We start from the raw sequence: 27,752 nt of genomic DNA on the forward strand, positions 1-27,752 counted from the left end.
TAATATCTCCTGGCTCTATGCTGATGCTACTCATTTAAATACACATGGAAATTATGTATAACAAAGACATGGAAAATTACAGTGCTCTCCCATTAGGGGCATATTTTTCTATTCCTACTATTTTCTAAATCAATTACTTAGTAAGAAATCATGCAAAAGGCTAAGGCAATTCAAAGAGACTTATAAAGTTTTTATCCTTGTTACATCCAGGATGAAGTTGTTCCAGGCTATCCAAATTACTCCCGTATGGCACAAAATTTGAAGCAGTAGGCTATTGTGATAGAAGATATTCTAGCCAGCTACCAAATCACTCCCTTTGGCTATAAGTAAGGGGAGGTGAGTGTGTACTTTTCCATTCTTTTAAACATGAAAGTAAAATCAGCTCTGTTGCTGATGGGACAAAATGCATATGCAGAAATGGGGGGGACACTGTCTTGTTCATCAGACACACAGAGAGGCTGCTGGAGCTCTGTGTTCTTCTCAGGACAGAATGCTTTCTCCATGAGCACTTCAAGGAGGCACACCTTCAGCATTGCAAAGGAGCAAGAAACATGAAAGTGCAAGAGAATTGGGGGAGGAAACTGAGGGGGGAAAGTGTGGCAGGCTGTAATCATGAGACAAGAGTTTACAGTGGAAATAGCGACCATGAATAATGCAACAGTTCTCCCCCTGGAGAGAAGGAGGCCTTGGAAAAATGATTCCTACAGATCTAATGGCTGAAACAGTCCATTACAGGTTCCACAAGAGGCATCTGTCTCCATTTACATGCCCATTTGATCACATCCTGGAGATATGAATAGTGCACTATTAAAAATCAGAACAATGAGGAACTTGTAGAACACAGCAAACCCTGCAAGGTGTAAGGGCAGAGAGTTTCCAACCTATGAAAGGGCTAAAGAGCAGATAAAACCCTTCCACGTGTCCCAGTGGATACTGTAGAATGCAAAAAGGCATCAAAAGGTTAAAACAACTTTCAGGATCACGGATGACTTGAGATATTTGGACACTAAGAACACTAGGACTGTGCAGACTGAAAAAGAGATGAATGCCAAGGGGTTGATAGAGACCCATAAAATCAGGAATGGTTTGGAAAGGGGAATAAGGTAATAATAACAGATGTTCTTCATTTCTCAAAGGCCAAGATTTATGGGAAAACCCAGAAAAGAACAGGCAGTGGATTTAAAACCAAACAGGTATTTTCCCAAATGATACAACATTAAGTCCTGGAATTCTGTGCCAGATGAGCCTCAGCATAAATGAATTTTGAGATTACTAATGCTCAGGGGGTTGCTCTGCTGCTGGCTATTAAATAAGATATTCTGGATGCAAATTCTAGCATTATATGTTACATATATAATAATACATATAATTATATATATTATATAACTTCACATTATACAGCATCAAAACAGGAGGCAGTATCTTTTATACTCTCCCTTAAATGGCTGCTATACCCAATTATCATAGACAGTGCACTGGGTAAGCTTGATCTTTATTTGGGCTCAGTGTAACAGCTTTTGTGTTCCTATGTCATCTTGAAAAAGAGAGACCTCCTCTACAGATAATGACAAGTAAGACCAGCAAATAAGGACTTTTATCACCTGGCATTTCTGTTAAACAGCATGGGATTTTTAGGTATTGCTCTACAAACATGCTCTGCATGCTCAGCCCTGAAGGGGTAAGGGTTAATTTGGTACCAACTACATTCAACCAATTTTTTTATGCATACAAACAGGGTATTAAAAGTAAGGTGTGAATCATAGAGCCAACTTAAACCTTCTTTTCTCTCTGACCTTCTACAACAGCATATGAATGGGCCTTTTATTATTTCTGAGAGAAAATAATTTTTAGAAGATATTAGAAATGCATACTGTGAGTCCAAACCCTGGTGGACAATGATGTGAAATTACTTTTTTGTCTGACTGTTGCAGTAGTTTGCTCTCATCTACATAGAACAGCCTTGAACAAGACAAAATATGAGTCTGCTTTGGCTCATTTCTTTAAAAAAACCCCAAGCTTTCACAAAAGGTTTGGTTTCCTCCTTTTGTACTTAGTTTCAATGATGATTAAGCTCTCAAGGGGCTGCTATGCTTGTCAGGCATTGTTTTTTCTAGTGGATATTACACGCACTCCCAGCACAAATTCACTTTTCCTGCCCTCCCTCATCTATGTTGAAAATGACAAGCAGATAAAATGTTAACAGGAGAGAGATTATGATTGTGATTGCACTATTCACACAAAATGCAGACATTGGCTTTCCCTTCTACATAGTTACAATTTTGGTGTGCCTTTTAAGATATAACTAAATAGAGATATCTTAAAGATAATAATCTAGTTATTATTTTACAGTGATTTAAGGAAGGGTGGGTTGAGTTTGGTTTTGTTGGTTTGATTTTTCCAGTGGGGTTCCATGTTTATCCTCAGAAAAACACATTATTTCTGATGATACTCGTGGTCAGGTTTGGGATCCCCAGGCAAGGGGCCAATTCTGCTCTTGGTTGCTTGGAGTAATGCCATTAAAATCTCTATGTCTGACTATTAGCTGTTGTAACTGAGGATATCCACAGTCCCTACACACTTTCAAAAAACTATTCTGATTAATTCTGGATGAGAACAGGGTTTCCTGGGAGGGATTCTCTGCTTTGTGGTGTTCTTTGCCAGCACCAACAGTGCTCTTCTGACTTGAGAACTGCTTTTTCCTTCCTGAAGTGTTCTCCAATGTGAATTTGAAAGTCGTGCATGGACAGACTCCAGATTTAAAACTCATGTAGCCCTCCATGCCAGAAAAACCAGAGCCTCAGGGAATGTAACAAACACAACTCATGAGAACAACCAGATGACAGCTTATTAATACACCCTGAATGCTATATGCATGTAGAGAAATCTTGCACTGCCAACACAGGGAGCTAACATGATTCTCCAAGAGAAAAATCTCCCAATTGTTACAGGTAATAAGCAGATATCAGCTCCATTTCTGTTCTACCAACTGTTAATTGGCTTCCAGAAGATCACGTAAGGAGAAGGGAATACGGAGCAAGATAGAAGTCAAAAGAAAAGAGGATTCCCATCCTTCTCATATTGTTAATCAGCAGTTCTTTTGCCACGTCCCAAACACAGGGGCAAACACAACCCTCTTGTTGGAGAAGGTTTCCTTCCAAATAAATGGACTGGGACTGGGTTGGCAAAGCGCAGACAGTGGCAGAGCTGTTCCTGGCACCAGCAGGAGAACCAGAGACCCAAGTCAGAACACAGTCTTGAGGATGAGGCTGGGTAATTTAGGTACGTCACAAAGGGCTCATTATTGTCCCCTGAACCACTTGGTGGGAACCAACCTATTGATGTCAGTGAGGCGCCTTCCTCTGACTCTGTCTTTCTCAGATTCTGGCATCACGAGTTCTTCTGCCTGGTGCTTCCCTTTGTCCTTTCTTCTCTTTTCTCTCTTTCTTCTCCTTTTCTTTTCTCTTTTCTTTTCTTGCCTTTTGTTCCCTCCTTTAACAATTTTCAGTCAACCCCAGGGAGACAGTCCTACTCTTATTTGCTAAAATAACTAGTAGTTAAATGACTGACATTTAATGTGGTATCTTAGGCTTCAGCACTGCTCCTCTGGGAGAAGATGCAGTGATGAGTGTGTGGGGAGAGGGAGGAATAGGATGTGGATCATGCCTCTGAAAGCTTTTTTTTTTTTTTTACAGGCTGTCTGCAGACTCCAGCAGGCATCATTTCTGCTGGAGCTCTTATGGAGAACACATTTCTGAGTGGGAGACAGACAGAGGGCTGTCTATGACCTATCAAAAAAAACCAAAAAAACAAACCCACCCCTATAGCATAAATCAAACTGGAATCCACTACACTGGAAACCTCAACAAGGAGGATGTTATCCTTTTTTGATTACCTGCTTTCATGCTTCCTTTGGAGTTAGTACTGCAAAATCACACTGAACTGCCCCAGCATTTGCAAAAGGATGCTTGAAACTTGAATGGCAGCACATAGTGCTGCTTGGGATTTCGGTGTATTAACAGAGCTCTCCTACTCCTGTGGGGGAATGCAGGGCAAGCTCTCCCCACAGGGCATGGTTCAATGATGCCTTTGAAACACTTTTAGCAAAAGTAACCATCAGTGATTTGTTCTCCTCTAGTTTGGCTGGGAGACACAGATAGACATTTGCACTCACACCCGCAAAACCCTCTCCCTCATCTAGGTGAGACTCTTCTACCCAAAAGGTTTCTCCTACAAGCAAGAAATACAATCACCCAGCTGTCACCTCACTGGCAGATGAACTATTTATTTCACTTGTCATATCCCTTGGGAATTTCACATGATGGAACTGTCCTGTGGGAGAGCCTTTCTAAGAGAGTTGTTCAAATTCAATATTCAAAAAACAAAGGGAATCAGCTTCTCTACCATCAGACTTGTAATTTCACCATTTAATTTCCTCCAGTTTCGTTTCAGAAGTTTATTACAGGTAAGACAAGCTTCAAAAATAACAATAAGCCTTTTGTATGGTTGTAACAAAGGAGTGAGAACCAGAATCCTCAATGTAAAGGAATGTTGCAAACCATGGGAGATCATCTCCCAAGATGCCATTTTGCTGAAATCTCCTGAGGAGTCGGTTTTCTGCCTACATCACACTGGAGAAGCTCTTGTAATATCACTACGTGTTATGGTACAACATCAGTGTGTGGTAAAGCCTGGTGCCATGGAACAGCAGGCACCCAGCAGGAAAAAAAAACACCAAAAACCCAACAAAACCCCTCCTACCTAAATTCCAGACCATATAGTTTTGTTTTCTTGTTCCAGTCATCCAAAATGTGTAGTCCACAGGATCATTTTGGAACCCTTCCTCATCAGTTGGTACTAAAGGGATTCTCAGTTGGCTTGGTAGGTACCTATGGGTATATGCAAAGAATTACTTTGCAACCCACTACAGATACTTCCCACTGACAAAAATGTGGCAGAGAGCAGAGAACGTGTGCAGTAGTGGGTATTGGGTATATTCATCTGGAATCAGAGAGAACATGGGTGTTTATTGCCATTACTGGGTGATGACAAGGCAAAAGGTACTCTGAAAGCCTAAACAACAGCTGCTTCTCCTCCACTCTGAGCTGCTTTGCTGGGCTATTACATGGGCACAGCAATGCCACCTGACTAAACCAGCAGCTCTGACTTTTTATAAACATCTGATGGGCTTAACAGTGCTAATAAATCACATAATCTACTTATTTGCTGCCTAGTTTATAAAGGTTTAGGCTACAAGAAAGTTGGGCTGGAAACTCTCTGTAAAGATGAAAATGGTCTTCCAGGGCATAAAATGACTACAGAGCTAGTAAAAACCCCAAATGCTGTGATACTATGAAATTGTAAAAAGTCACTACTCCAGTACTGTCTCTGAATAATACCCCTAATTTTAAGTAAGAAAGTTTTGTAATCAGAAGATGCCTCCCACTTTTTCTTCCTTTTAGTTTTACCTGTGAAAACTTATATGTGAATCAAGTGTACCCAAGATCTCTCCCTCTCGGGGTACTTTTGGTGCAAGCTGGACAGACGAAGACTCAGACTTGTGCCATCTACAGGGAAAAGGTAGCGGGAAAGGAAGGAAAGGGGTCAGAGAAATCCCATTTTTTTCCCTCCAATTCATTTTATAGTCAGTCCTTGGCTGATTTATACAAGAGAACAGAAAAGGCCCAGAGGCAAGACAGCTCATCTCTCAGTAACTGGAAACAAACTCCCAACCCAACTGGAGTTTGGAGAACTTGTGTGCAAGTTGCCTTTGGATCATTCTTCATGAGATTTTATTTTTTTTTAAGCTTTCAGTTTGAAGGTTGTTACTCATCCTTTCAGCTCGTGTCACGATGAACTCCCTTGCAGAGAACAGGACCCAGAAGTAGGCTGAGCAACATCCTGTATTGTGCAATTTAATTTGGGAAATTGCCTTTCCTGCACTGGTGCTATGGGGTGCTCAGTTGGAGTCCATACACTAAATCTTGCCTCCCTGTGGAAACAGCCTGACAGTCCCAATGACACATTGCAAATGCAGCTCTACTGTGAGCTCACATTGGGAAAGTTAATGCCATTTTCCATCCCACATGCAGATTTTTTTCTGGAAAAAACACAAAAGAGGCCCGAGGTACAAGGATCTATGGGGAAGACTGACACAAAGCCTTCAAAGGTAGCGAGAGAATAAGCGCCTTTGAACGCATCCCGGGAACTAGACTGTGAAAGGACAGGGAGAGGTAGGTCATTTACCCTTTCTACACAAGCAGTTTGGAAATGTACTGCAAAACATTGCAGCCTTAAATATCCTAACCCAGAATCGATTGTTGGCTGTGCATTTCAAAAGCACAGGAGGGGACAGAAGGTGCCCAGGGGCCTCAGAGGAGTGAGTAAGGAAACCTGAGGTAGCAACCTCTCTGAAATGGCCCTTACCAGACAACACTGGCCACTGGGCAACTAAAATACCTTTGTGGTGGAACCAAAGTCACTGCAGTGTGGTAGACACCAGGATGCATCTTCTTGTTCAACACCACCTCGTGGCTCCTTCCAAGACATCCCACAAGCATCTTTTTGCATGTTCCTATCTCATATCCACAACTGCAGTTTCCAGCCATCCTGCCTGTTCCCTCCAGGGCTGCTGTCCCTCTGCAGTGTCCCTTAACATGCTGTCCCAAAACAGTCCCTGACGTAGTCCCTGTTCCACAGCTGAGCCCCCACCACTCACTCCTCAGTGTTCCTCTCCTCCTGGTCAACAGAAACTGCCTCCTTGGAATGGGAAGACATTTCGCTGTAGTCATATTCCAATCTGCAGGTTTGAATCTGCTTCACCTCCCCAGAAAGAGGAGACTGCTGTCCTCAGCCAAACTCAACCTTGTCAAGAGTTTGTTCTCCCTGACAGCCTCTAATCACCAGTTAGCCAGTTTATGGAGGGAAAATTTTTATCCTTTCTGCTAGAATTCATTTTTATGACACCTACCATAAGAGACTTAAAAAAATTAGGCATTAAAATGGTTTATAGAGGGTATTTTTATAATCCACTAAGCTGTTTTCCATTTCCACTGATATGACATCTCTCAGCTATAATTTATAAATGCCATCAGTTAACAGGCACAGAATCTTATCCTACAATTTCTCCTCTCATATGCTTTTCCCATTTAAACTTTCTGTTAAATCTTTGCTGTGCTGCTAAATCCAGAGAGATTTGGTCATAGCCGGGGGGGGGGGAAAAGTTTAAGTAGCTAATTAATGTCATTGGATTTGGGGCATCCTATCATGAGAGAATATAGAGGAAGCATGTCCTCAATAAATATTTTGAGCATTTAAATAAAACTAATGGCCTCACCTACACAGGAACCTCTAATATCCTCAGAAAATAAAATGTTTTATAGGCTGTAAGTGGCTGTTTTCCCACATAGGGATGATGAGGACATCACATCAGGCATAGTGACTTTTCAGTGCATCTGGCTGTCCCCACAGTCATTTCTGTTATTGATTTCAACCAGGAGGGAGTCCCTCTGGGAAACACCTGTATGTGCCAGGGTCCAGCCTGGGGACATCCTGGGAGAAAGCATTTATTTACAGTTCTCCCAGAGTTCACTTCATACTTTGATAAAACCACAGAAATCCTAACAATAATTATAATCCTTGCAGTAGTTAGATATATTTTGCTTTTCTCTGCCAAGTTCAGATTGGAAAACTCCAGGTCTCACCAGAATCACAGCAGGGAAAACTAAACAGAACATACATTTCTCATTATTTGCAGCATCTCCATCATATCTACATTGTGTCTGCTGGGAAATTTGCTTTGGGCTACATTTAGTTATTTTATTATGGAAAGTCCTGACATGGAAAATGCAAGCCCAAAGGAAATGATTTTTTTTTTTCTTTATCATGGGTATGAAGATATCTCCTGGACTCTTCCTAGGTTAAGGATAGCTCATGGTCTGCTCAGACTTCTCAAAGGCCTGTTGGGTTTCCAGTTACAACCAGTGAAACACTTTGGCTGGGAGGGAAGTGCCTCCAAGCTACCTTCCTTACATGGAGTTGAGAGGAAGCATGCAAGACATGTGGAGAGAGCAAGTCACTTGTCCACTAGAGTTTTCTAATCTTAGTGGGATGAGAGGTTTTGCTCAGACCAGCAGAGGACCCATAACCTTTAACCTTTTTTTTCCTAAGGAGGTTTGTCTACAAAAGAAAGGCTTTACTCAACAGAAAGTTATTGATAATCTTTCTTTGACCTTAAAGACCAAAAAGAGAAATTAAATGCACGTTGTCTGAGCTGAATGGAAAGAGCAATAACTGTAAATTTGAGCCTAAGAAGGCCAGTGTGGGACTGATCAGAAATTCAAAACTGTGTCCTCTCCTAAGGGCAGTGTCTCCCTACTTATTTATCAACACTGGCAACTGCAGAAAGCTCATCACTCCTTCTGAGCACCCAGCCTTTTCCAGCTGAGTGGATGCTACTGAACCAGAGAGAATCCAGATATTCTCATGGTTGCTTTGGTGGTGCCTCCTCAATGCCATTCCTTCCCACTCCCTTCTGTCCAGTCTCACTGGGAAAAGGAAACAAAAACAAACACCCCAAAACCGAGGCAATAGGATGGGAGAGTATCTCTAAAACTCCTTAAATACAACTTCTCCCTGAAGCCACCATTCACATACAGACTCACACACAAGAGAAAGAGCTACTGACACAGCCAAGGTCTCAAAAACACCTGTAGGTCATTTGAGGCTGGAAGTCAGAGTCTCTGTTAACTTCAGGACATGTCTGAGAATTGATTAGTCTTCCACTCCTTGCAGAAAAGCCTACACGGCCCAAAGCATCAGGTGCTGCTCCCTCAGGACCTCAGATGTTGTCCTTTTCCATGCTTGTGCCTTCACTAATTGCACAGCCCCACGGTGAGAGCCATGGGATGTGGAATCAGAGGAGACATTTCACTGCTCGCTTTACCTGCTGTCTGTGAATGGAACCAAACTACAACAAATGTTGATTTAAAGAACACATTACAGGCTGCCTCTAATGCGCTTGCCACAAGCCTTCAGCTCTCATTTATCATCTGTGTCTGATTCTACCACTTTCTTAAAACTCAATTATCTTTTTTTTCTCTCCATACACACTTTTCAAGATATTTTTTTGTTTTTTTACCATTGATGTCATAATGTATTCCCCTTGCACAATTTTTTCCTTTCAGTTCTTGAGAAAAGAAGTGCCACAAAGAAGCCATTAGAGCTCCTCAGCCATCTAATGTTGGCAGGAGATATCTCTGACAAAACAAAAAACCCCACTGCGAGACCACTGCACGATCCTGAAGTAAGATCTTACTCTGGAAGAGACGAGGATCTGGGGAAGGGAATCTGCTCTCACACAAAGTATCCTACAGCACTGTGTCAAGGCAGAGAGGAGGAGATGAGTGAACCCTCCAGTACAGCACAACCAAGCTGGGACCACACAGCACTGCCCTTTCCCCTTGTCACCCAAAGAGAATCAGAGACAGAAATAGCCAGAGATGGGGTTCATCCACACAGGGGCAGGAAGAAAGTGGATCATGGGAGCAATCCCAGTTTGGCTGCTGTTAGAGCCTGTTCTGCAACAGGCAGCAGCACCATCACAGAACAGGAGAGCAGAAACACACTCCTTCCATGAAAAAGAATCATTGAGCTATAATTCTGCTTTTGGCTTATTCTTTCATCCAAAAAAAAAGTGCTTTGGATAAAATAAAAAAAACTGGTTTTGCTACTCTCGAAACAGATGCACAGGGGCACTTAGTATCACTTAGAACACATTATATCACCGTTAGGTACTGATGCTCCTGGAGGAATCACTGAACATTAAAATGCCTTTAAAGCTCTTATTTCTTTGGTACCTACAGGCCTAAGCTAACAATCAAGACCCCAAATATTCGGTAAACAAGTATAAACCCTGCTGTGAAAGCTTAATAAACTCATGATGAGAGGCAGATGCAACAAGTGAACAGCAGAAACCACACCAGCCATGAGATGGTCACAACATCTTAAGCATGGGGCTTGCAATGGTTAGAGGCACAGAATGGTGCAGAACTGCCAAGAGGAAAATGCTGCTGCAAGGAAGGGAAGAACAGACAAAACTCTGGGTGGAGCGTAAAATAGCTGGCCAAAGTCTGCAGGAAAGATAAAGACAAACAGTGATGGGATCACAGGCTACAAAATTGAGTGCCTTTGGATCAAGTGAACTTTCTTTAGGAAGGGCTTGATCCACAACCCGTGAAATCGGTAGTGCAGAACCAAGTACGTGTAGCCCTTGATTTCTCTTCACACTAAAAAGATATTTAAAAAACAAATCCAAATTAAGAGAAATGTTGTATTTGCTTGGAATAATTAATGACTGCAAGTTAAAGAAGAAAGGTTAAACCATGTTGACCAACTGAACATGAAAACTGAGAAAAATGGCTGCAGAGGGTCACAGTGCTCCATAACCTGGGTGCACCCCACACACAGAGCACATCTTGTCATCGCTCCTGCTGACTCTGACAGCAAATTCCATTGGAGCACATTGTGAGCCCAGGATTTTAACCAGCCAGGAGATAACAGCAGCCAAAAACATGAGCTCCTATCTGCCTCAGGGAACAAAAGCATGGGCTTTCATCACCTCACTGCTGTCTATAGGAAAGGAGAGCTGGATTTGGAGTGCCCACATCAGGCCACTCAACATCTGCACTGACACCACGAGGCCCTCACTCAATGCATCAAAACGCCCTTTGGCAGAGCTGATTGACTGCAGGTCTCTGGGTTCAGGGCTTTGTTTGGGGCTGCAGAGTGGCCCCACAACCCATTCCCACTGTGCAAGCCCACACTTTGGGGAAGCAAACAGGCTGACACGGCAGAAGCAGCAGCTCTGTGCTGAAACAGTGTGAAATCCAGGCCAGGCAGGTGCTGACTGTGGGTGGGATGTTGTGCGTGGCAGGCTTAACCTGCCTGGAGTTGCATACATGGGTTTCATACAAGGAGGCTGGAATAACATCTTCACCTTCCCTTCATCAGTGCTTTGGGCAAAATAATTTCTCCTCACAGCGAGAGAAGCAAAAGAGAAGGAGGAGAGGAGAATTTCTCAAGGAATTTTTCAGAGAAGTGATGCTCTTGAAATTTTCAGAGCAAAGAGTGTATCTGCTGCACATTCCTTTCCCTTCTTCCTGAAGCTGGGAAAAAGAAACCTTAATGAGGAAGTGAGGAAGGAGATTTCTTCCCAAAGATGGACTCATTACAGTGTGCCAGGTGCCAACTCTTAAAGCAAATTCTTTCAATCTCACACAGCGTCTTTAAGAAATGATAGATTGCTCTGGCTCAGAGGAAGCTGCTCCCTGATAATAAATGAGTTGTTAGCAGAGGTAGCAGACTCCCATATCCATTTGTGATCCAAAGGGCTCACAGCTGCTTCCCGTTTTTGCAATGCCAAAACCACAGAACACCAGGCAGCAAGGGATAGGAAAGCAGCCTCCTGCGCCTGTCTGCCTGCTGCTCTCCAGTGGCTAAAGAGAGACAGTCAAGTGCAATTTCCTTTTGATGGAGCTTTTCTTTAGTGTAAATTTGCTGTTGTTGAAAGTGAAGAATTCACTGTATTGGCTGCAGGCAAGGATAGCTAGGGAAACAATCTCACCCCTGCACGCTACACCTCTGCAGCACCTCTGGTCACTCTGGACGTGAATCATCCTCTGGCACAAGCACCCATAATCCTACAGCAACACACCTCATTCCTTCCTGCACAGCTGAGACAACACACCTCTGATGAGACAAACACACCTTTGCAAGGGCTCCTGTGGTCCCACCACAGGATGCTGCTCTGCCTCAGTGTCTTAGCCCCATTCCCTCTATCCCTCCATGACACTGCTCTAGATTTCATTCCACAGCCCTGGGAGCTAAGAGGGGTGATTTCTTCCCCCTCCCCCCCCCCCTTTGTTTTTTGAAGTTGTTCTGCTTGAGTTGCTAGTTTGGATTCACATTTTTACTTTCTGTCCTGAGATAGGCTTGAAACAGCAAACCTGAATGCACATTGCTATCACACTCCTCTGAGATTGCTGCCAAATGGCAATTAGAACTCAGAACAGGATTGAAATGGGATTCAGGATGGGATTCAGAGTACCCCCAGGATTTTCAGGTGTGTTTTGATCTAGGGCTTTGGGTCTGATTTGTCCCAGCTGCTATAGGATTCTACTACAGAAATTAATTTATTTTTTTTCCAGGCCAAACAACTTTTTACTTTTCTTTCTTACAAGATTGTTCGTTTCAGTGCCATGCAGGGCTTGGTCGTGCTCTTCCTATTTGAGCTAGTGGGGATTGCTCAGTCAAATCCCTGGGTGCTGTTTTGAAAATGCCACAGTTAGCATCTGAAGGCATTCCTCCCCGATAGTCCCCCAGAGCCTACTCCTAGGGAAAGGCACTACTGGCCAGGAGCATATCAGCATGAAGAGGGAGAAAGAGATTTGTTTAAAGACAGCAAAAGCAAACCCAGGCATTGTTGTTAGAGCACTCCAAACACTCCTGCCAACAGCAAGCCCATGAAAAGCGAGAAATACAAGAGGCCAAGAGGATAAGAACAAACATCAGGCCCCTGCCCTTGGGGGGCCACTGCAGTGCGGTACCAAAATACAGAAGGAGAACCTGAGTAGAGCAGTTTCTATGCCATGAACATATGTTTTCTTCACTTCTCAGCAATACATCAGAATAGCACAACTGCGAAGTGCCTGTTTGTGATGTGATGCCTGCTTTTATCAAAGCCTTTACAGGCTGCTCACAGAGAGAGCAGGAAAATGTTTGATACCGCTGAGATGTCACCTTCAGCAAACGATTGAGGAATTAGCAGAAGGACATAATACAGCAGCAGATACTTTGGGGTACGATTCATCTCACCTGCCTCTCAAGGTCTCACTGTAAGCTAAGCCAAGATCAACACACTATTCTGTTGCTTTACTTGGTGTTTCACAGAGGAAGGAAAAGTTCAGTTAGGGGACATGTGGACATATGTGAGGACTTGAGAACAAGCAAAGCTTCCCAAGCAAAAAAGAGAAATTCGGAATGGTCACTGAGAGCAGCTATTTGAGATGCTGTGTGCTGGTATTCCCAATTCAGCATAAGTGAAACTGTGACAATGCTTGAAGAAGAATTTCCTCTTTGACAGAGCAAGCCTGTACCCCAAAGTAGTGCTAGTTAGTGCAGAACAAGAGATGATATGGGCTTTTGGGGGAAGGGCTTGCTCGTCTCTGGAGGTGTGTGGTTGCTCAGGAAGCAGGGATGGAAATTCAGGAGCTATCTCATGTCCTACCTGGGGGCTGCACAGTGAAACCACTGCCCCCCTAAGTGTCAGCACATAAACATGGGCTTGTCTGGGAGCATGAAGGGCTGATTTTCTGGTCTGTGCGTGACTGTGAATGGGCAACCTCCTGCAAACCCTGGGACTGCCTGGTGTTCTGTGGGTTCAGGAAAGGTGCTGGTATCTCTGAGGTCTCTGCTGAGTCTGGCACACAAGGCTGCTAAGGTGGAGGATGTTATGATATAGATGACTCAATGTTAGAAATCTGCCTGACTTCATCCACACATTTCTTGCAGGTTCCCAAACAAATGATGACTCTTAATGCCTGTCAGCCTAGGCTAATCCAGGTCTCAGACTCCTGGGACCTGAAGAGGTTTCCTCCCCCACAGAGGAGGAGAGGCCCTGCTCCCCTCACTGAGGCTCCACTCTCCCCACAGCCTCTTTTTGCTGTCCCCACAGGAGAGGAGCACGGGGACTCCCAGATTACCACCTCCACCCCTTGAAGCTGTAGACAGTGGGTTTTGGCACAGCCAAAATGAGCTGAGCAGAAAAGACCCCAGAACCAGGACAGTCTGGTAGAGTGAATTAATTCTGATTAAATCTGTGAAATGCACTCAGATCTGCCTTTGCTCAGGACAGACTAGGGACAGCTGCTGTGCCTGACTGTTTTTCTGGGACAGTGAACTGGAAATGGCATTGCTGCACGGGCTGCACCGCAGCTCACTGCCTCGTCCTTGCCTGCAACTGCAACTCTCCTCAGCCCCTTCCCCCACTGCAGCCGTATCTGGTTTGGCTTTCTATTACTTCCTTTTGTAGTTCATTAAAGACATTAATCACCTTCTGCACAAAGACATTTCTCCTGAACTCCCTACAGGCCAGACCTCTTTCTCCACTGCAGCTCCGCTGCCTGCTTCAGCCCCTGCAGACACAGTGCTGGTAGCCCAGACCTGCCCCCATTTCCCTGCTGATCTGGGTCCCTGCTAGACACTGATCAGATGATCACCTTCCCTGCCTCCTTTCCAGCTAACCTTCACCTCACTGTGGTCTGCATCTCAGCATTTGTTGTCTCCCTTTTCCCTAGCCAAACAGTCCCATCTCAGGACCAACACATGACCATCGTGCATCCCGTGCATCAAGCCACCTATAAATGGTATGTGCTCATCATGCACTAAGGATGCAAGGGGTCCTGCTGCACAGGGCTGGCTGAGGGGAAAGCACAGTGGCATGTCAGGACCATTGCAGCAGCAAAAGGACTGAAGGCTGTGTAAGATGAGCTGGCAATCTGCAATAACCACCCCATGCAGGGGATTCCCTGTGTTAAGCACCAAGATCTGGCTCTGCAGCCATTGCACCAAGGAAAGGGGAGGCCAAGAGTAAGCTGACCTATGGTGCTGGTGAAGTTGGAGACAACAGCATCTCCAGCTCATATTTGAGCCAAAAAAAGGCAAAGCCCTCAGAAAGCATAACTTTCCCTGCCTTAGCTAAGGGATGAAAAGAGAGACAAGGAAAACTTCACCTACAGCTTGTCCACAGACCCCCAGAGCTGCTACCTGGCCCCTTTCCCATGCCATGTCTTCTGACCCAGGGTTTCTCCATCCTCTGTCCCTGTGTGCTCTTCACAGGGACTTCACTTTTCAGTGCTTTCCTCACAAGCTCCCAGGCTTGCTGCAAATTTTTCCTGCTGTTTACCTGCCAGAATAGCAACTCTGTCCTTCTCGCAGATGGTGCTGAATGGGGTGTGGGTGCTGCGTGGAAAGAAAGACAACAAGGCTCAGGGCATTCAGGGAATATTAGAAGTTCAGCAGGAGAAAAATCACATCTGAATCAGTGTAATCACTGATGTGTTTTTGCTCACTGAAGCTTACTGCTAGCAAAGATCAAAGCAAAGTGTTTGGGAGAGCGGGAAGGTGAGAAGTAGCCCTTGGTTTCATGTGAGATCCTTCTGTGCTGCTTCCAGATTACTTATAGAGGGCTTCTGTATCTCTCCTCTGAACCTCCAGCCCTCAACCTTTCATCTCCCTCCCACTTCATCTCCATTAGCATAGTGTCAGGATCTCACCGATAAAATCAAAGCCAAGACTAGACTCCTATAGCATATAGAGAGATGTAGACACATATGCCACATCCACACGAGAATCCTGCCATCATTTGCATGCCACAACTCAATCTTAGACATCAGTTGTTTTCTTTTACACTCCTCCACTCTGCCAAAAACAAATAAAATCAAAGAATGAAAAGACCCTCTTGAAGAAGCCAAGATATGGCATTTTGTAACTGTTACTCACCTCTTCGTTGCCTCTCACTGCTGCTTCCTCAAGGGATCAATCAGTCTGGAGATGCATAAGTACGTCTCCTGAATTGCAACCCTGAGTGAGGATTGGCAAGGGTTTGGTTTGCAGACAACAGGGAAAATAACTGATCTATATTAATAAAAAGAACTGACATTTCAGGAGCTTTTTGTCTTTTTTTGTGTTGTTGTGGTGGGGTGTATCTTTTTTAAGAATGCCCCAGAGGGGACAAGTGGGTCTGGCTGCCAAAGGGCAGTGTGAGAAAATCAGCTGGAGACTCGTTAGTGTGGAAGCTAATGAGCAATCCGTTCGACCATTGAGCAGGGAACAGTTTCTGCCGGACAGCACACTGTTATTATTCTAATCATTCAGTACTATTTTGATTTTTTTTTTTTTCTGGAATGATGGTGGATTGCAAATGGCTTGGTTTGGCCCCTCACCTGCATCTTGCCTAATCCCTGACTTCCTCAGGTATTACAGAAGAACATCCTGTGCTCTATGCAGCAGAACTTTTCGCTGGGAAAAACACTGCCCTGTTTCACTTCTACAGAACTAAAGTCAGAGAAAAAAAATCCTTTTCTCTTTAAAGGAATGCAGTTGAAATAAATGCATCTTTGTCTTCAGACTTGTGTTAATTCTGCACCCCGGAGAATTTGGACCTTCAGAATATTAAAGTCTTCCTGACTTATTGCCTCTTTAAGGATCATGTTGATTTTGTGTTCACTCTGAGCTCCACATGTTACTGAAGCTAACTGGGACCATTTCCATTTCTACTGGCAGAGAGCTGTTGCCTTTGGGGCCCTAACCCTATTAAAGGAAATGTAAACATATATATCTAAAATTCCCACCAGTTTTGGAAATGAACAGCATGCTTCCCCTCACTGCTTTCCTTGCAGTCACACAAAGATTTCCACTCTCACCTTGCTAATATGCCAAAATATAAAACCTGTGTGTTTCTGCCTAGTAGGATCCCTATCACATGAAAAAGCTTTATTTTTAGAGAAGAAAGGATAAGCTGTGAGCGGAAACTGTGACTGTCACACAATGGACAGGTCTGGCCTCTTCAGCTCACTGTTTCTCAAATCCTTTCTCTGCCTGCTGCAGAGCTCACATTTTACTTCTTCACTCTCTTTTTTGCTTGTCACCAGTGAGTATCTGGGATCCTTTCCAGATGAGCAGACAGATTTGCAGGTGTGAAATTCCCCTTATTCCTCCTCTGATTTTTCCTTATTGCGTCATATCTGCTTTTCTTCCCAGGCACCGCTCCCACCACAAAAAAATTAAATACACAAAAGTAATCATGCAAAGAATAAGTGCACCTATGACCTTTGGAGAGATGGACACGCCAGCCTAGGGGACACCTATTCCCACTGTCAGTGGCCACTGTGACTGCTGAGCACTCAGCACCCACCCTGGGGGACCTGCAGAGACCTTGGGGGCATGAGGCTGGTGTCAATCCCAGGACCTGCTCCCTCCTGTTTGGCAGGATTTCACCCATCAGCACACTCCTTAGGGTTGGACCTGACCCTCCAAGGTGTTGGCATCTCACTAAACAAACACACACTTTCTAGAAAGCTATAGGCCATCCCTGCCCCAAACTGAGCAACCTTAACCACAGTTTGGTCTAACGTGAATTGATGCTCTGTGATTCATCTGCCTGCATCACATCTTTTCCTATTACATAATCTAAGGAGATGTATTTCCTTGTAGTACCTATGTTGTATTAATCAGACTGCATCTGATCATTAAATCCATGTTTCTGTTGGCTTAACTCATATTAAATAGTCATAGTGAGCATCCTCAGCTCTGCAGGGAAAAAAAATCCCAAAGCACTTACATGAGGTTTCTGACACTGCAAAAATAATAACAAGTCTAGCAATACCACAACTATTGCAGGGCTGGGCTTATTTAGACTGTGGAAGTTTAATCATAAAAATTGCATTTTAATTGATTGTTGCTGGAATGATTACAACACCTTTACAAGAAATGGCGACCATCGTATGTTTGTCAACAAAAAAGCTTCCTTTAAATCCAACGCAGTAATTGTTTAATTAAAACAAATTTAGATCCTCGTTTGAGAACATTCTAATTCTTGCCTATTCCTTCCTGACTCTAAGAGGTAATTTAAGAGATAAAAAGCAATCTCTATAAATACTCTATCTATATATGTAAGTATCTAAGGAAAAGAAGAAAAAGAAATACTTCATTTCACAGCTGATCTGGATGTAAGCTTGCTGCTATTGATAAGATCATAAGCACAGAGTGAGTGATCACTACAAATCCCTCTCTAATTGGTGCTGGGAGGCCCTCATAAAATATGAACAGAATCCAAACTACATGATCATTTTCTAATTTGCAGAACAGATTCAACTGTTGATATTCTACTGCACCCACAGTCCATACTCAGCATGAGGACCCCACAGTAACTGTATCTGTCTATACAAGGAAGGAGAGGGATAAATAATTCATTGTTTTTCAGCCTCTTTACAAGTTTTCTTGCAGCTGAAAAATCCTGTTGCTATCCTGTGCAGACCTCTGTGTTTCAGGTGGGCAGCTCCTGAATGCCCCTTGTCATTAGCCCCACACCTAAGCATGCAAAATCCAATAGCTACCTCAGCAAAGCTGCAGGGCTCAGTGACGAGCAGGGGTTATTTTAGTCACTGGTCATCCCTGCAAAGTGGCCTGAATTTTGCAGGGACAGATTTACCAAGCTGGTGACTCACCTTGTGTGAGCACCACTCACAGGGCACAGCCCCCAGGGTACTGCCAGGGAAGGCTGGTACTGAGCCATTGGCTTCCCTGGACACTGAGAGCAGCCATCACGTCTCCTGACGCTGCTGGGCTCACCTGGGGACTTCAACCAGAGGCCGAAAGCAGGAGCTTCTGCACCACAAATTAAATAAAGCTATGGAGCTGTGGCTGAAACAATTCATATCCCCTGAGGAGCTGGGCTATGCACAGGATGGGGATGTGCATTACATGTGCACAATTGGAGGCTGAGATGAAGAATAAGAGAAAACTACTCCCAGCACAGGTTGTCTCGAGCAAGCAGCCTATAATCCTTTTGCTGCCAACAGAACATGGTGCTTGCATCCACTGCAGACCTCCCAGGGACAGGAATTTGCAGCTCTCTCCTAAGCTTCAGACCTTCTGTGTCCTCACATATGGCACAGAGCTGGCCTTTTCCCACTCCTCTCCTCTCTGACTTGCAACATCAATGCTACTGTGTTGGATCTGTCCTGAGTGCAGTCAGACATGGCAAACCCCAGCACAGCAGAGTTTGCTAGAGACTGTGTGGAGGCTGTAAAGCTCTTTTCCAAACATGGCTGAAGACAGAACTTGTGGACATGTCTTTAAAGCTGCTCAGAAGGGTTTTGCTCTGCTATGTCACTAGGTAAGCATTTCAGCTGCACCACACCATCATTTTACCCTTTACAGTCACCTGGCACTGCTGTGTACTTCTGCTGCAGGAAGGACTTTCAATTCACCTTACCCCTACAGAATTGCCTTGGCATTTGAAGAAACATCACAAAATTATAAAGCCTCCTAACCTTTAGTTAAGAACCCTCAGAGTGGCAGGTGTGTGTTTTCATATGGGTAAGCCCCACCACGCACCCAGCTGCAACCTCAGAGCCTGTTCATTACCAGCTATTCTGTGGGATGGAACAAATTCAGGAAGATATTGCAGTTATTGAAATATGTTGCGGCAACATTAGCATCAACCACACACATGAAATAGGAGGTTACCACACGTTGTATCTATAACCTATTTTTAATTTCTTAATAATTACGGTTTGTTTAAAATCATCATCTACTGACATGTTACGCGCAGGGAGCACAGGACTTGTGGATCGACACTTCCCCACACAGAGTATTCACAATCACTGTGTAATGATGAAAAGTCCACAGCTGAAAGCCTCAGAAATGTGAAAGTTATTGCTGGGCTGTCACAGTGACAGCCCAGCAACAACAGCAGCCTCCTGCTATTTTCCAGATTTATCACTTTGATGGATATTATTGTTACCAATTCATGATCATCACTAGCACGTCACTAACGGCGCCGTTACCTGGGCACTAATGGGGGCAGGGCGTCGTGTAACTTCACCCACTGTCATGCCAAAGCTTGCTCATCCTAACCAGTAAGCAAATAACGTGTCAGGCAGAGGTAGACAGTGTCACAGTTGATGCTGAGATACATTTTGCACACAATCTCCTTAGCCAGGGTGCTGTCATTGTGCTGCAGTTCATCCCACCACTTCGACATCACCCTGCAAGCTGCCCAACAAGGGTTTCCCTTCTGCTCCCACAACTGATTCTTAATGTATATTCCGTATTTTCAATGATTTTGCTCCAGGTACTTGCCATAAGGACTACATTTAGCACATGAGGCCAGATCCTAACACAAAGCAGGATTTGCAGTGGGGCTGGGACCTGCTAGTGTTCCTCAGATGACCTGCTGGAGACCCAGATAGAGGCAGCACCAGGTTTACAGGGTACAAACATCTTTGACTTAACTGTGGGAGAAACAGGTAATGCCAATTGCAAGGAAATGATGTGTTCTCTATCTCCATGGGAACAAAAACTGGTACTTTTAACTGGTAGCATGGCCAGTCATTTCTCAGAAGATAAGGACCACTGCGTGGGCAAGGTTTTTATTCTCTGTAAATAAACAGATCTTTCTGCTGATATCTAGTCTTGGCAACTGAGAAGGGAATTAGCTGGAAGATGACGAATGAGATAATTCCTGAGAAAAGTTTTACTTCAGCCCTAAAGTGCAAAAATCAGGTCTCCTAATGGCCTGGTTTTTTGGGGTTGGGTTTTTTTTCACCCCTAGGGTATATGGAATAACACCTTCTTTTGTGCTTACAAAACAAATGCTGCCTTCCATAGTGTGGAAGAACTTAGGAAGTTTTTAATTATAAGAGAAGAAAAACGAGGACAAGTAAAGTTGGACTGTGCAGAGTGCTCTGCTGGTCTGATCTAGGACAATGTGCCCTACATAGAGCTCAAATATAACATCCTTTGGGAGGCTGTCTTGCTTCCATTCAGCTTTTGTGAGACCACCCCTGCCCCCGCACTACTAATGACAGATTTCTGAAGCATAACTAGTATCGTGGTCCTGCTACTGAAGCTGTAAACAAAACCATTAGTGGCAGGGGTGGAGAGGGAGGGAAAGCCACGTGCAGGTGAAGAATTTATCTGAGTGATATTCTTGCAGCTTCTGCTTTCTTCCTGCTTTCAGCACTGAAATAGCTCATCCCCAGCCACAGTCAGCAACTCTACCCCAGGTGGGTGACGCTTTCCCTTGATAGATACAAGGTCTGTCTTTTTTCTTCTATTTGTCTGGTTTTCCTGCCAAGAAAGTGCCATTGGATTGAGCTGAAATAGTTGCTCTTCCTTGATGGAAACCTTGTAGTTGGCAAATGGAGGGATATTAAGGAAAATAGAAAATCTTTAGATATGTCATTAGATACTGCAATGAAAGTGTGGCCAAACTGTTAGTCCTCTCCTATATCATACTGGGCAGGAAATTCCTGAAATCTTGTATTTGCAAACCTTCCAACAGAAAATATCACAACTCTCCTTTTTTATTATTTTTTTTCTTCAAAAAGCCCTAATAATTCTTCTCTTGTACATTTCTGACCCTTTTTTTTTTTTTACCTTCTGTGTATTTCTGAGCAGAGAGAACCATTTGTGTCCACCTCTATCCCCACTCTCCACACAACTCAAGCGCAGAGAGGATGTTTCAGTGACTCAAGAGGACACAATGGATGTGAGCCAACAACAATCCAACAGGCTCTACAAAGGGAAGGGCTCCTCCAGCCCCTCCTGACAGTCCATTTATGCACTCACAGGCTCAAAGAGCTTCAGCAGCGTCTGACACCAGGTTAAACCAAGAAATTCTTTGTGCATCACATCCTGTCGGCACAGGAGCCCCTTTCCCACAGAACAGCACCTCTTTTCCAAGGGAAGCAAATCCTGCAACAGCTCTCACACGACCACAGGGCTGTGTTATGAGCGTAGTTTTCATCTAGTTCCCTCCCGGTCTTGTTTGTTGCTGCTAACTTTGGCATTACCTGGCAAGCCAACTTTTTCTTTCCCCAGTTATATCATATAAGAAGAACAGCACACCTGTGCTTTAGCTGGGTGCAGATACACCCGAGGATCAACTCTGCGGTGCAAATTCAGTTTTTAATACTTGTTTTTAGAGTCAATGATTTCACTGTTTCTTGAAACTAGAACTCTTTTAATTCTCTGCCATTATTAGGAGTGCCCCTTACTGTGGATCTGGACTCCACTTGCATCAAGCTGCTGATTTCTGCTAGGTCTTTCTTAAGTTACGAGGACAGATGGCTAAACTGGGACTGAGGAAGAAGCTGTTCACACTAAACAGAGACTTCTGTGCACTCCGTGGGTGGAAAGAGGTGCCTTTGTTGTACACCACAGCTACAGGAAATATGGGAATGAAACCTTAACATAATGAGCTGGGCAGAGATTAGAGAAACAAGGAGAAATGAATTCTTGGGGGGTTTATACCACTTTGGATGCAATGGAAGAGAAAACACTGGACATGCTGAATAACTGCAGCACTACCTCATCCCTGTGCCTTAGCACAAACCAAAAATGATTCAGAAATCCTTTGTCTGTGTGTTTGGGGTTTTCTCGCCTGGACCCTAAAGGTGAGTAGCACAACCAGAGCAACATATCTCGTATTTCAGACAGGAAATAAACTCCAGTCAGGAATAAAGATCCAAAAGTAAGGGAGAACACGGTGAATGCCGGTACTTACAGGTGTATGTCATTTCAAAGCTGTCACTGATGTTCACAATGTCAATCTGGGGAAGGAGCTTGGGAGGTTCCGTGAGCTGAGACAACGCAAACCTAAAAGCTGCATGTTCCTGGGACTGCTGATTAGGAAATAACCCCCCTGGGAAGAAAAACAAAACAATATGAAGAAAGATCTTAAGCACACTTGTATTAGAAACCTCTTCAGTCCAAAATATTCCTGCGAGCAGAGGCTACAGCTCCCCAGCCCAGGGAGTGCCTCTAGACTTGGAAACCTTCCAGCATGCAAGACCCAAGGGTTTTGTGCCCACTGCAGACAGGTTAGGAGCAGAAAACCTTTCCAGTTTGTGTGTTATGTAATGCCTGGATCACATATAGGATGCATCCTCAGGCTGAGCAGCCTGTAGGATCAGGATAACCCACAGCCTTCGGCTGAAACTCCTCACCCCCCATAACTTCAAGGCAGAGAAATGGCAACACTGTCAATGTTACCTTACTAAAGGCAGAATCAGTCTTTATTCCTCCCCTCACTTGTAATTAGGCTCAGTTTAAACCATCCTGATTAGAAAGAAAGGTTTGCTACAGAAAGGTTGCAGAGGTTCCTCCATGCTATGGGACTCTGGGGTACGGAGCAGCCTGGCTGAGCCTGTCCCAACAGGGTGGATGGGGACAGGGCTGCAAGAGCCAGAGTGACATGTGGGACCCATGACCAAACAACTGCTGCTACTGGAGGTTTGCTGAAAAAAACAAAAGCCCTAAATTTAACAGGTGACAGTGGCCAAACTCAAATTGGGCAGGAAATTGAAAGCTTGACCCCAAAAAAGGATCAATCTAAGTGTAAATACAGACAAGCCCAGAATCACAGAATGATGCAAATAGGATAGGAACTGGAAACAGGCTGGACTAAGGCTTAGAGCCTTTCCTCCACCATGGACCTGTAACAAAGTGCAGCAATAGCCTGGCCCTAGGAAAAGTTTCCTGCTGCTCCCCCAGCAGGAACCTTGGCTTGCAGCAAATCCCTTCACAGCCTCCAGAAAGATGCTATTAAATTCAGCCTGTCTTGTAATCTATATGTATTTAAAGAGAGCACTGCTGTTGGCATTTTAGGAATAGGGAAACAAAACACTTAGCAACAAGGGAGAATTAAAATATAGCAGCAGAAAGTATGAATGCTTAAGATGACTGGGGGAAGAAACAAATGTGCAAGAACCTGCTATTAATGTCACTTTGCACATCTTTAGTATAGAGGGCATCTCCTTGTGTGGAAAGGGCTATTTGTGTACCAATATCCCCCTACGTCCCCTGTTCCTCCCACTCCACACTCCAATCACGGGTGTCAGAGGAATAAGATGCTCATAGCCAAGTTAGACTAATACATGTGTTAGTTGAAAAGGAAAAAATCCAGGATGTTGCACAAATTTGGGGTAAAGGGGAGACAGGAAGGGAGGGAGACAAAGATGCAGCATCAACAGTGATAAAAGCACCGATTGTGCAGCTGGACTCAGGCAGGAGTTGCCTGAACTTGGTGGATTAGCAATTGATTGGCATTGTAAAGAGAAGGGAGGTGTGAAAGAAAATGGGCATGCAAGGGGAGGGAATTTGGGGCTAGGTGACAAACCATCACCAATAAAGATCAACGAGAGAGTAATAATAAACCTGGGGAGGGAAGGAGAGGAGCACTGAGAAGTTACAGAAAGGGAGAAAGGAATCAAACAGGCACTGCTGGTGTGCAGGGGAAGCAAGTGGCATGAAATGGAAAGAGATTTCAATGTAAAATCCTCCTCCAGTAGCTTTGCCCTTATTCTTTAGTAACAACAAGAAAGAGCGCCTGTTTGTTACCTCTCGTCCCAGTTACCTACAGATGAGGGCATCCTCACAAAAACGTATCATCCAACCGCCGATTTTGCAAATGCAGCAACACATAATGGCAGCCCAGACATTTCTCAGAGCAAGAAACGGATATTTTTTCCATAGTTCCTCCATTTCAGAAGCACTTTTCTCCCTCTGTGTTGGTGTGTGTGCAGGCATTTATTCCCAATCTTCCCCTCCCCCAAAGCCAAATTGATCCATCTCTGCTCCGGCAAAGCTGGTACCAACGCGCACATCCAGCCCTCGCAGTTCACTCCCTCGCTCTCTCTCACACACATACACACGTATTTTGCCTTTGCAAGCACATGAATGGGGCAGTTTGCCCCCACCGCCCCCTTTCCACCCCTGCCCACTCATCGGGGACCACCACCCCCAGCCCCACACTCACCTATTTGAATATTGTTGGGGAAATTGGCCCCTAACACCGCCCCTAGGAAACTGGTGCAGAAGAAGGCAAAAATGTGCTGCATATTCCCTTTTGCATTGGCGAAAAAGAAGCCCAGTTCCAAGCATAGATTTGATTTTTCCCCCGCTCTGCTCTCTTTAGCTGCCTCTCTCGCCTGCCCTCCGCTGCGCCTTCGGGATGCGCGTCTCCCTGGCTCAGAATCCAGCGCTGAGACTGCCGCTGAACACCGCCTGGCAGCGGGATTAACTGAGCCCCGAGAGAAAGAAAGAGAGCCCGCTCCTCATCCACATCCCTCCCCCGCCACACACAACACACACGCACACGCACACACCAGGCGCTTCCAACCAGCTCCTTCGCCTTCTCCCAGCAGGAGCTCAACAGCTGGGTATCGCATCCCCCCTAACCTCGGCTATTCCCGCCGGGGGTCCTGACTGAGATCTCTAAGGGCAATCTCCACCTACCCCTAAATTCCCCGCTTTCCCCCTCAACTTCTCTTGGCAGAAGCTAAAAGGAACCTGTGAATCAGTAGGTGGCAAACTCCTCTAGAGAAAGGGATGAAACTCCTCTGCCTCTGATCCATCGCTTCCCAACCTGGGCTCTCACTCCTGGGTCCAGGAGTTGAACCTATCACTCTCTACAGCCGGCTCATTAGGATAACAAAGAGGGTCATATCCTGTAAATGTGCCTGGGGGAGGAAGGATTTCAGAGCAACAAACAAGAGAACCCCAAGGATTAAAAAAGGAAACTCCCCCCCCCATCATATTTTTCATTGATTTCTCCTGCCTGCTGTTAATCTATGAGGCTTTTCACCTCTGTGCTTGATGTGGAGGAGGCTTTTCACCTCTGTGCTCACCAGCAACATCAACATAGGGCAGGCTTCTGAAATTATGGGGTTATTTTAGCCTGGATCATTGCAGGAGCTGTTTTGTGGCAGTTCTAGTGAGGTTGGAGTTTATTTGACCATAAGAAGCTTTGCTCAAAAAAAGAAGGGGGGGGAAGAGAAACAAGAGAAGTAGAAACAACAAGAAACAGCTCTTAGGCACAAGCTGTGGTATAGAAATTTTTGAGGAAGAACTGTAGTGAGTACAGAGCCACAGCCATCTCAGAAAGAAAATTCACCTGTTCCCTTCTGAAGTCCCAAACCAAACTTGGGGTCAAATCGTACCAGAACATGAATGCTCATGTCCAAACCCAGGGAGTCTGATTTGATACACACAAGGGCTACATACCAAAGAGGAAATGGAAAGTAAAAAGGTTGTTTGGGGCAGAATTAGAAATAGGACTTGGATGCGCTGTGTTCTGGTTTGGTGTGGGGTCCCTTGCCCTGGTCACCACTCTCCATCTCCAAAAGCATTTGGTTAAATTGGAATTACACCAAAGAGTGGTGACTAATGTTTAAGGGCCAAGACTTGCCCCTGCATAAGGAAGAACTGGACACACGACCACTGTATAAACAAAATGGGATGTGACCAAGCCTGCAAAATCTGCAGGAGATGTTCGCTGTTGGCCACGGGGCCCAGGTGTGACATGATACTTTCAGGCACATGGTGTGACTCTTGGGAATGGTCCTGTGCAGGGCTAAGAGCTGGACTCGAAGATCCTTGTGGGTCCCTTCCAACTCAACATATTCTGTGACTCTGTGATAACCTTATGGTGCAGGGATAATACTACTCTTTATATCCTCAGGCCTTCATTTAACCTCTGCAAATGAGAGTTTGGGATCTTTGATATCTTCCTAGACAGTTTTATGGATTTCACTATGACTTCTGAGATGATAAAATGCTTAAATACCCATGTAAAAGCCAGAGTTGGTATGGGGTCACAGAACTGTGCTCCTATACCTTGCATAAGAGAGGAGTTACACTGATGCCTGAAGCTTTGTGGCCTCTTACAAGGACAGTACGTATAGTTACAGAGAAAAAAACCAGAGTCTAGAAGACTTGCATATTCCTTACGGAAAGCAATTAAATATCCTTCTGGGATGGATTCCTTTTTTTCTCCAAACCACCCTTTACCAGGTGACCAGGCAATGATTCTCTGCGCCAGGTTCATTAGAGCAGTCGTTTGGGCACTCAGGGGACAGTTAAAGGTGGCCAAAGGACACCCTGACCCCGTCTCACTGCCTGAGTGACCATCAGCCCAAAGTCATATTCAAGCACAAAAAATTCACATCTGCTCTTGATAAGAGCACCTTCATCAGACCTCCATTTCACTCCTTGTATAATTTAAGCAATACTGATTCGAGGCTAAAATAACCTGCTGATAGGTTTCATGGGATGTTGCTTTCCATCCAGAATTTAATAGAAACAGCTGCATTTATAATCTGAAGGAAGGCACTGAAGGATAACTAGAGCAACAGAAAGATGCTAGCACGTTTTCAAAACTCCCAAACAGCCTATCTGATAACAATAATAGTAGCCATAACAATAAAATATTATAATAGCTTACAGAAAGCTTGCACAGTTGCATTAATTAATAATGCTGCTTTTGTCTATAAACCTCTCAAAATGCAGGTGGCTTAACAAGGGGAAACTCACCACAGTGTAACAAGATAAGTAGTAATAAGATCATTATTTTAAGAAGGTATTCATTTCCTGTTTCTCTATAGATAACAACATTTTGTTCAGTGTCTGTTAGCATAAGGATGTTCAGAATTAACTCTATGTGCTCTGAAGGTTCTTTAAATCAACATCAAAGCAATATAGCTTCTGAACTTTTGGCTAATGCCCAAATTGAGTCTTGGGAAATTGGTGAAACTCTTTAATCTCACAAGAGTAGTCACAATAGAAACACAGATCAATCCACCAATCTTCTGAGAGAAGAACATAACTGAATTATCTAGATTCCTAAAAACAATTGAAGGAGCTTATTCCTCCTTGCAGGTTTCAGAAAACAACGAAAATAGTTCAATACAGAATCCAAGTATATTGCACAGTACCATCTTAATCAGGAGCAACTGAAAATATCAGGGAGTGGAGTGTTTTGAAAACCTGGTTTTTTTCCCAAAGGGTTTTTAAAACATTGGTGGGACAGGCAGGCATCTGGTGGTTAACGGGGAACATACAAGAGGGTTTTGTGGGATTAATTAATGCAATTGAGTGTAAAGAATTAAGTAAATACAGATCTAAAAAAA

At 44.3% G+C, this 27,752-nt stretch overlaps 1 protein-coding gene across 7 annotated transcripts in view; it reads right to left on the reverse strand.

Annotated features, from left to right (window-relative positions):
* Positions 1-25,187, reverse strand: part of GRIA1 (glutamate ionotropic receptor AMPA type subunit 1) — a 119,047-nt gene extending 93,860 nt beyond the window's left edge. For 2 of the 7 annotated variants that reach the window (XR_003527680.1, XM_027643789.1), the window contains exons 1-3: positions 25,135-25,187; positions 24,602-24,849; positions 22,349-22,486 (exon numbers count right to left, since the gene is read on the reverse strand). Coding sequence is in view for 6 of the 7 variants with exons in the window: in XM_027643789.1 (XP_027499590.1) it covers positions 22,349-22,486; positions 24,602-24,683 (220 nt within the window). In the remaining variant the exon portion in view is untranslated. Of the gene's footprint in view, positions 1-22,348; positions 22,487-24,601; positions 24,889-25,134 lie in introns of those variants that run through there. The other 5 variants (XM_027643787.1, XM_027643785.1, XM_027643786.1 and 2 more) reach the window with 3 other exon arrangements.
* Between the last annotated feature and the right edge of the window lie 2,565 nt (positions 25,188-27,752).

This window comes from Corapipo altera, unplaced genomic scaffold (genome assembly GCF_003945725.1).
Source record: "Corapipo altera isolate COAL_440 unplaced genomic scaffold, ASM394572v1 75, whole genome shotgun sequence".
Taxonomy (NCBI): Eukaryota; Metazoa; Chordata; class Aves; order Passeriformes; family Pipridae; genus Corapipo; species Corapipo altera.